The 9,763-nt window shown below is 41.8% G+C and overlaps 1 protein-coding gene across 1 annotated transcript in view; it reads right to left on the bottom strand.

Moving 5' to 3' along the window:
• The window catches only part of NUP210 (nucleoporin 210), a 128,523-nt gene that overhangs the window by 65,018 nt on the left and 53,742 nt on the right, over nucleotides 1–9,763 (bottom strand). Inside the window, exons 17-21 of the mRNA XM_019504616.1 lie at nucleotides 7,985–8,158; nucleotides 6,445–6,637; nucleotides 4,057–4,163; nucleotides 388–492; nucleotides 138–239 (exon numbers count right to left, since the gene is read on the bottom strand). Coding sequence (XP_019360161.1) covers nucleotides 138–239; nucleotides 388–492; nucleotides 4,057–4,163; nucleotides 6,445–6,637; nucleotides 7,985–8,158 — 681 coding nt within the window. The remainder of the gene's footprint in view (nucleotides 1–137; nucleotides 240–387; nucleotides 493–4,056; nucleotides 4,164–6,444; nucleotides 6,638–7,984; nucleotides 8,159–9,763) is intronic.

The raw sequence follows: 9,763 nt of genomic DNA, 5'->3' as shown, positions 1-9,763 counted from the left end.
TGGGAGGGGAGCCTTGAGAAGGAGGCAGCTGGCTCTGCATGCCCTGTCCCACTCCCACCAGGCCGCAGTAAAAAAAAAATGTCGAGAACCACTGCACTAGAGTGATCATTAAAATAAGAACAAATAATTCTACTTACCAAAGCAACACTTCGAGCCTCATCATAAGCCACTTTTACAATGTTTATAGCACTGGTGTTTATGAAAAAATACCCAGAACCCTCTTTGATGAGTAGCTCTGCCTGCAAAAAGGAAAAAAAACACCATGCAACAGACATGACTTCTGTTCAGTATATTGCAAATATTGGTGTATATGTATGCTCATGTACAAGAGAGTCATTCAAGACATTGCCCCTACCCACAAGATTAAATTAATTTGAAGATTCATACCTTGACATCAGGGTGATTGTAAATTGTGATATCTCTAGGACTCACGTTCACATCTTCTACAAGTATCAGTTCAATAGTGGCAGATACAGGCATAAGAGGTTCATACTGAAAGAAATAATTCAGCCCACTGATTAAATGTAAATTAAAAGTCAGATTAGAGCACAAGCCATATGTGTGTGTGAAAAAAGATGGGACATCTACTTGTGTAAATGGACAAGGACAGATCAGGATATTAGGTAACAGAAAGTCTCCAAAGGATCAAGGTACAGATTTGGTGGTTACAACATGCTTTATGTATATAAAGGGTGATCTATGCATGCATGTATTCTGTATTATGCCCAAAAGGCCAAGACAAAGAACACAGGCCAGACAGGATTAATTAACATAAACATGTTGGCTATGAGATGATCATAGATATACTGGAAATCTGATGTTATATTGCATTTTATTTAAATACATTTTCAGTCTTTTTGTTATTTTCAAGATTTGCTTTTCAGTATTGTCAGTATTGTAAAAGAAATGCCCAATTACCCAACTACAGAACTAATACATATTAGCTGCAAGTCTATCATTTGGTCTAAATAACTTAAAAAGGAAAAATGCAAAGCTATGTTTTTCAAAGCAAGTGAGTATAGCACAGAAATTCAACTCAATTACATTATTTTGCACAATACAGAGAAGAACAGAGAAGAGCAGAGAAGAACCTCCTCTATAATCAAGATGGGATCAGAGGAGGGCCAAACCAAGGTACTGTGGGTCAGGGGACAAGGGACTTGGTAGGGGGGGTCCACTATAGACCGCCAGACCAGGAGGATGAGCTAGACCGGGAATTCTCCAGACAGCTCTCAGAAGTCATACAGGCAAGAGATATGGTTGTCATGGGTGACCTAAACTACCCTGACATCTGCTGGGAGGAGCAGTCAGCCAAATCTAACCGCTAACATAGGTTCTTAACCTGCATACAGGACCTCCACCTAATGCAGGGGGTATACAATCCCACTAGGGGAAAATGCCTTGCTGGACTTGGTGTTTGCTACAGGGGATGACCTGGTGGGGAATCTGCAGATACAAGGTAACCTAGGGGACAGTGACCATCGATTGACTGAATTCACTATCCGGCGAAGGGTAGGTAAACTAACCAGAAGGGCTGAAGTGCTGGATTTCAGAAAGGCTAACTTCAGTGTGCTCAGGAGATTAGTTAGCAAGGTGTTAAAGCTCAAGAGCATTGGCGAAATGGGAGTCCAGGAAGGGTGGTTGTTCCTCAAGGGAGCGATCCTACGGGCACAGAAGGAAACAATCTCATTGCGCATAAAAAGGAGCAAAGGGGCCAAGAAGCCTTCTTGGCTGAACAGGGAAGCCCAGGAAAGCTTAAGGGCAAAGAAAGAGGTATAAAGGCTGTGGAAACAGGGGGTAGCTACCAAGGAGGCGTATAACTCCCTGGCTTGCACTTGCAGGGAATCAATTAGGAGGGCCAAAGCTCTCCCCGCCCCACCCCACTCCGCTCTGTGCCCGGCTGCAGCTGCGGCCATGCCCAGCTGAGCCGCAAGTCTCTCTCGCAGCCTCTCGGATGCACTGAGGAGCCCCCGCTCCCTCCTCCCTCCCCACCCGCCCCCTGCAAGGCAGCGAGCAGCAGAGGCTGCAAAGCGCCGTGCAGGTGTCTCCCGCCAAAACACATCCCTCCACCTTTGATTCGTTTCCACTCTGGCTGATATCTTTTCCACATTTGATCTGTTGACTTACATTATGCTTCTTTCATTGTGCATTATGCAAAAGTGTTTATTTTAGTCAAACGTTTGGTATTTTTTCATTGTTGCTTATATTTCTTTTGTTTTGGATTTTAAACCACATTTCCAGACCCATTTCATTGTCACTTCCTGCAACTTCATTGGTGTCAAAGGTCACGTGACATCACTTCCTGATGTGATACTGCTTCCTGTGAGGTCTTTGAATATGGCTTGCCAGTCCACTGGGTGATAAAAAGTTCATGATCCAGCCCCGCATTCAAAAAGGCTGGACACCACTGTCTTATCTGAATTTCCCTCTCTGGTGCAGGGAGGCAGAAACAGCCCTGGTCCCAGGCCAGAAGCTTCTACTGGGCAGAAGTTTCTGGTTGGGGGAGGGGGAGAAGAGGTGGAGTGGGCTGGGGTGGAGCTGGGAGGGCCTTGCTGCTGAGCTGCTTAGTCCTGCCCCCAGCTTTCCCTGGGTCCTACTGTGCCTGGATCCTGTCATCTTTGACAGGCAGCCAGGAGCAGATTAATATTAATTTTCTAAATTTTTTAGGGGCCCCACAGGCCAGATAGGATGGCTTGGCAGGCTGGATCCAGCCTGCAGGCTGTATTTTGCCCACCCCTGCCTTAAATGCATAACAGAAGAGGGACTGCATAACTCGGAAGAGCAGGGGAGGAGGTGGCAGTAAGCCACCATGTCAATTATTTAAAACCGGTTGTGGTTAATAGTAAACAATAGTCATTACTATCTGATGGCTCCCAAGAATTGATAGTTCTGGTCAAATTCTTGTGTGAGCATGTATCCACGTTACATAAAAAACGAGCTGACTAGCATCTTTGCTAGCAGCCTCAAGTATGAAATATGAAGACTGAATAGCAGTTCACATTATCTTTCAAAAAAACTCTGACCCTCAAAGTCAAGAGATGGAAAATGCTGGCAAAAAGGGGTTAGAACATTCCACAAAGCTGCTGTCCATTTGTTACTGCAACTTATCTGTATCATTTTTGAGTTAAGACGACTTTAGTCTCCTGGGCAATAAATTCTACACTTTGCTTGAGTCTTACGGTCACACAAGCTCTTAACATGGTTTTTAAAGATTGAGAGGGAAAAATTTTCACAAAGCCCTTCTAACTCTTTCTAATCTATTTTAAATGAGTATTGTAGCTCAAAAATTGATTTGTAAAGCATGATATTTTTAATTGTTAGTTTACTGTGTAATTTAGTCTGTCCCACAGGGAAATGCCCCTCTCTAGTTTGACCACGCACTGGTTTAAAAAATTGATGGCACTAATTTAATTCTGACTTCATCATTTACCAGCACTGTTTGCTGCCACTCTTGTCCGTCTCTGCACAGATTAGTATGTTAGGACAGGAACAACTTTTATTTTTATTTATTTATGTTTTTGTTTACATATTGGATATCTTGCCTAAGTACACGGCAGATACTCTTCAAATAAACAACCCCACTGCTTTTAGAAACACGAATGAAGTCAAACTATAGGATATTAATCAGAACCCAGCTTTCACAAGCCGGGGGATGACTAGTGAATCAAAAATGCAAACCGAATCTCTCCTTTATTTTGCAACTAAATCACAAGTGTGCTTATTTTCTCATTGACAGCTTTACCAAACACAGGGTAGCTTTAGTGAACGACAACTGATAGAGCTGTACCATTGCCAACACAAAATAAAATAAGAAAATTCTTTATAATTCCCTTTTCCAGATAATGAAGAAACTTATATTTAAAGTGGATGAATAACCAACAATAGAGACAAAGGGGAATATTATAAAAAATAGTGATGTGGATCTTCTTTTGAAGAAGCTAAGAAGATACTTATATTTAAATTACTTATGCACAATGCATTTAAGAAATTATTACATAGGGAAGCTCCCATTAGGCATAATGGAAAAAGTAGGGAGAAAATTATAATTCAAAGTACCGGTATGTTCACTTTAGCTGCCTTGAGATGAGACTGCTGGTATCCTGTTGCAGTAGCAGAGACAGCAGCTGTTCCAGACTCATGATGAACAAGGACAGTTTGCAAACCTGAAACAAAAGTAGAGTAAGAGATTACAACAAGAAGAGTTACATATAACAGGTGTTGAAAATGGATGATATCACTCTTTAGAAATTAAGTGAATACTGGGTAAAGGGAAAAGATTTTTATGCTGAAAACAATACTAGCATAAGATTAAATGGCTACAAACTGGCTATAAATAAATTTAGACTAAAAATTAGATTATTTCTATCATCAGAGCAGTTTGGTTTTGGAGGGGTGAGGGCTAAGCACTTAAGCTTATTCAGTTCAGTCTTAAAGATCCATGTAAGGCAATGGTTGTCAACCAGGGGTACATGTACCCCTAGGGGTACTTAAAAAGGTTGTAGGGGGTACATAGAACTGATGTGGCCAATAATGTGACCGATACATGCTTCATGAGTGTGTGCAGCTACAACAGAGCACACAGGCAGCCAGGAGTATAGCCCAGCTGGGGGCGAGGGAGGAGGGGTGCTACATCAAATTCTGGAGCAACTGCAGCCCCCCACCCCATAGCTTCCCTCCCAACACCACCACTGCCTGTCACAAGCACAGCCTGGCCCGACACACCCACCAGGAACAGCTCAGCGCTGCCCTGGCCCCAGCTTGCAGTGGCAGCTGACCCTGTCCTGCACGCAGATCCGGGGGCACACATCCCCCATGCCCTCCCTGGGTGCGTGCAGCTGTGGGAGGCACCCCTGCTCCCCAAAACCCCCCAGATGAGTGGCTCAGGGCTCTGTCCCATGCTCTGCCCTGGCTGTGCAGTGCCTGCCCCTGCCCCACTCCCTCCCTTACTGTGGGGGACTCCATCTGGCCCCCCCCGGTTAAAAACAAGAAAAAATAAAGGGGCACATGAGCTGCAACTTTGAGACAGAAGGTGTACACTTGTTAAAAGAGGTTGAAAATCCCTGATGTAAAGGATGGTATGGGCAGAGAGTATGGATATACCAACTCCTTGTGGGTGGTGTGCAATCATGTTTCAAGTCCCTGGGGTATGGAATAAAAGGTAGCATTTGTAGTGGAAGATACCTAGTAATCCCATGTCTCAGGCCTTTCTGGTTGCCAGGTGAGACAAGAAAGTAACTCCCACACAGTTCCTTTGCTATCCCATGAATGCTACAAGCTTCTTGTGGGACGGGGGTTCACCTAACCCTGAGGCACTGGGATATTGGTCACATCTAAGGTTTGACATTTTAGACTGAAGCACTCAGATCTTTCGGTCGAAACTTAAGACATTCTGCAGGTTCTTGGCTAAAGATTCTCTCTCTCATGCTCGGTCATACCAATCATCAAATATAGGGTAAAGGAGGAAACTGTTTCCATAGACTAGATGGGCACAGGCCTTGGGAGTTTTTGCCTTTTTCTGTAGCAGGGGTGCTGAGTGCTTCTCCTAGGAATTGCAGAACATATATTAACCAGCTACTTCCATGTCACTAGAGTTCCAGAGCACTAGCAGTGTCCTAAACTCACTGCATTTGCCTTCAGCATGCTGTAGGGCATTTTTGGTGTTTTGAAGTTGAGGGTAAGGATGAAGAAGTTGAAGGTTTGTAGTGGCAATGGGGATTCCTTAGGTCAGTGGTGCTCAATCTCTGGCCTGCAGAACAATATCATCCAGCCCATGGAGCTTTCCAAGAGTCTGGAAATTTGGCAGCAAGGGAGTGGTGATAGCATTAATTGCTGCTTCTACACTGCCAAATTTCCAGATCCATAGGGTGCCTGGCAGGCTGACTGACATGTTCCTGTGCACTAGGATCTTGCCAGCATATGGCTGGGCCAGTGCATGGGGTCACTCTGCAGCTGGATCTTGTCCACAGGGCTGGGCTAGCATGCCAGATCTTGCCTATGGACTGACCCTGAGCACTGACCCTGTGCTAAATCTAACCTGCAAATTGACCCTGCATGCAGGTCTTGTGTACAGACCAGCCCTGTGCTGCCTATTCAGCCTGTTGGGCTAGGTTGAACACTGCTGCCTTAGGTTAATGACTTCCTGTGAACACAGGAACTAGACTTAATAGTCCCACCCACTACCTGCTGACAGGAAAGCCTTGTTAAATCAGGTTACAGGGCAGAAGAAAGGAGGAGGTAAAACATGACAGTGCTAGTATCTCTTCTACTTATTTTGTTCAGAGAAATTTCACACCAACCTAGAAAACAAGATGGAAAAAAACAACTGAAGAATTTGTATGTTAGATTATATGGAACTTAATTTCCCTAACTCTAACAAAAGCACCACCAATTGCTGTTAATCTGATCTTCCTCCAAATAGAGCATATCATTTTAGCTGATCTGTACCATGCATTTTCTTCTGACCAATTCCATCCTCTTTCAGTTGCAGCTCCAATGGCATGCTGGGTTCAATGCTGGCCAACGAAAATTTTGTTGATTCCCAGATTATAGCAAGTGAGCTGAAGTTATCAAATTTAATCCCCTGTTGGTCATAAACAGCTAAATCCAATACTGGATTGCGATAATTTGAAACAGGAACCTGAAAAATATATAAATAAATGAATAGAATTGTAAACTGAAGAGATGGTAGAACCTCTGATTTTTTCAGATGTTTCCATGTTGATTAAAACTAGCCACCAATGAAAAGCCACATTAGACTATATTTTAACATTCCTTTTGTCAGCCAGAGGGTCTTCATTAGACACTGTAGTCTTTCAGAGTCTAAAAAATGAAATATATCTGAAGATACCGCTGTTACCCATAGGAAATATTTCAGGATTATACATCTTGCAAAGGATACTAATATCAAAGAGCAAGTTGGAAGCCTGTGGAGTTGCTGACAACAACTAACGCCAAGACTGATTTATAACACAAACTATATATCCCACATCATTACTTAAAAAAATCTTTTTAAATGAAAATATTTAAAATTGCACATTAAAGCAAGCTTTGTTAATATTTTGCAGAAGTAGAATATTTTGTATACATGATTGATGATATGCTAAAGTGAAATGAATAATGCATGTTTAGGAAGGGTACAGAAGATTTCTCATTTGGATTCAAGAGTCTTATAGTCTTACTACTAACATAACCATTACATAAATGTGGGTCATATATGGATTTTATATAAAAGTCTATGAGTAAATCGCATGTGTAACACACTCAATCATGTACATATATAGGTATTCATACATATAAAAGAGTGTTTACATCCATACAAATTAGATACTTGTGTGAATGCATGCACAGTGTAAAATCAAAACTCTTGGACTTAGAGGAAAAACTTGGACTATTTAGATTAGAATCAGATAGTCTGAGAACCAGCTACTCTTCTCAGAAATAGTTGTTGGGAACATACATTCATTTATTTTTATTTTAGAAGTCTGACTTACATTTTGATTTAAACATTCAGGATGTAACAAACAACAATAAAAATTAGGGGTCATTATAAGAAAAATAGATGGAGAAAAAATGGTCAGAAACCCTATTCAGAGCAGGACGTACAGTGAGGGTACAATAGGGAATTTCTGTCCTTATGTAAAATCTTATGCACCACCACACACACATCTTCTGACTGGCACTTGGGAGTTGGGGGGTGGGATCAGCAAGTATGATGCACAATCTTTTGCATATGCATCCTTGTTGGCCCAGTACAGACGCCATATTCAAACACTTCAGTTTTTCCATACAGTTTCTTGTGTTTACCACTGTTGAATATGGAGAGATTGTTTGCAGAACTTGCCCTGGTCAAAATAGTAGGGCTCATTAACATTGCTCTTATAGTCTTTAAATGTTCAGTGTGGGAATCTATGTGGAAGTGAAATTTTGTTTCCAAAATATGAAAGGAGCATAACATCATTCCTTTTGTTTCTCCCCTCAAACTTACCACTTGCTTATTCTGTTGCAGCAAAGGGCAGGAAAGATCAAGCTGAGGATTTGCATAAACTGGAGTCAAAGTGAGTCGAGAGGGGGCAGTGCAAATAAGCTTCACAAAAGCAGGTTCAACAGCTGGGAAAGGGTTGGTAATGGTGGGCTTATTTCCAACTGTTAAGGCAATAACCTGTACAGGACAGATGAAAGGGAAGAACTAGTGAGAGAAAGTACCCTATTTCAGATATTTCAGTTGTTTTTGACACAAAGTTCACTCTCCAATAGTATTCCATATCCACTACAGACATGAAATTGAGGATACATGTATTTTAAAAGCAGTTCTAGACTACTATAAAACAAACTGTCATTTCCTATTCAGAGTTGTTATCAACCTTGCAGTACAACAGAAGGCAGTTTCCAGTGCTTCTGAAGACAGCTGTCTAGGATCATCCTGCTACAGGAAGGGAAACCAACAGATATGGAGTTCCTGTAGACATTTTAGTAGCTCTAAAAACTTTGTTTTTTCATTCTTCCCACTTCATCCCCTTGACAGCTTGACATAAGCTCAGGCACTTCAGGCGTTCTGCTTGTTTGCTGCCTTATAGCCAGCCTTTATCAGTCCCATCCACTGATGTGCACTATGATCACAACATGATTTAGATGTGTGCATTTCTGTAACTAACAGTCAGTCAGAATAATTACATTCTGAAATAACAAGAACTTGTTGATTTTGGACCTGAATTAGATTGTGTGTGGTGTTCACTGGGAATGCCAGCCAAGCAGTTTGTCAACTACATTTTGTAGTTGATAACCCTTGAAAGATCCTTAGATGGATAGCCAAAATTAAGGCTATCATGGATGACATGGATGTCGTACATATCTTGCAGTTTTGTCAAGCAAGGAAATTCTCTTCTACTACATACTGGAGAAACAAGAAATGATGAAACCTTGTCAGTGAATGCAATCATGAGCTGACCACCTGAACTACAATATTAAAGCAGTGTACCTGAACCATGCATTAGCAAGAGTATTTGGACTCCAATTTACTCAGTCCAGAACTGAAATTTGAATAAACCATTTTATCCCAGGACAAAGAACATTCATTCAGACTTCCATGTCTATTTTTTTGGGACAAAACTTAAGAAGGCTCACAGGATAAGTGAAAAGCTTGTCCTGAAACATCTGAAAGCGGATCTGAATGGTTGTCCCAGGTTTGCATCACTGAATCAATGGCAAAAAACATGTCACTACATTTAGCTGAGCACTAAATTCCAACTGGAAGGGCAATGTTTGTACATACTAATCCCAGGGCATTTCTATTCTGTGACAAACAAAGTCACATCTTTGTTTGTGCCAGATAAATGCAGTCTGTTCCTAGCCTGTTGCAACAATCTTATTCATGGAAAGTAAGTCATAACAATTTCTGTTGAATGTATCTTTTTAATAACTGATGATAATGATATAAGATATATTCAGCTTCACAATATAGTAAACCATTATAATTATAGATTTCATAGATTTCATAGACATTAGGGCTGGAAGGGACCTTGGAAGATTGAGTCCAACCCCCTGCCCAAAGGGCAGGAAGTCAGCTGGGGTCATAGGATCCCAGCAAGATAAGCATCTAATTTGCTCTTGAAGGTGTTCACTATAGGTGCTTGAACCACCTCTGATGGCAGGCTGTTCCAGACCTTGGGGGCTCGGACAGTAAAGAACTTCTTCCTTATGTCCAGCCTGAAATGGTCTTGTAGTAGTTAATGACCGTTTGACCTCATCATCCCTTGGGGCGCTCTGG

The sequence above is a fragment of the Gavialis gangeticus genome, unplaced genomic scaffold, assembly GCF_001723915.1.
Source record: "Gavialis gangeticus isolate Ggan-Ray unplaced genomic scaffold, GavGan_comp1, whole genome shotgun sequence".
NCBI classification, from domain to species: Eukaryota; Metazoa; Chordata; order Crocodylia; family Gavialidae; genus Gavialis; species Gavialis gangeticus.
This window is presented reverse-complemented; position numbering and strand designations above follow the sequence as displayed.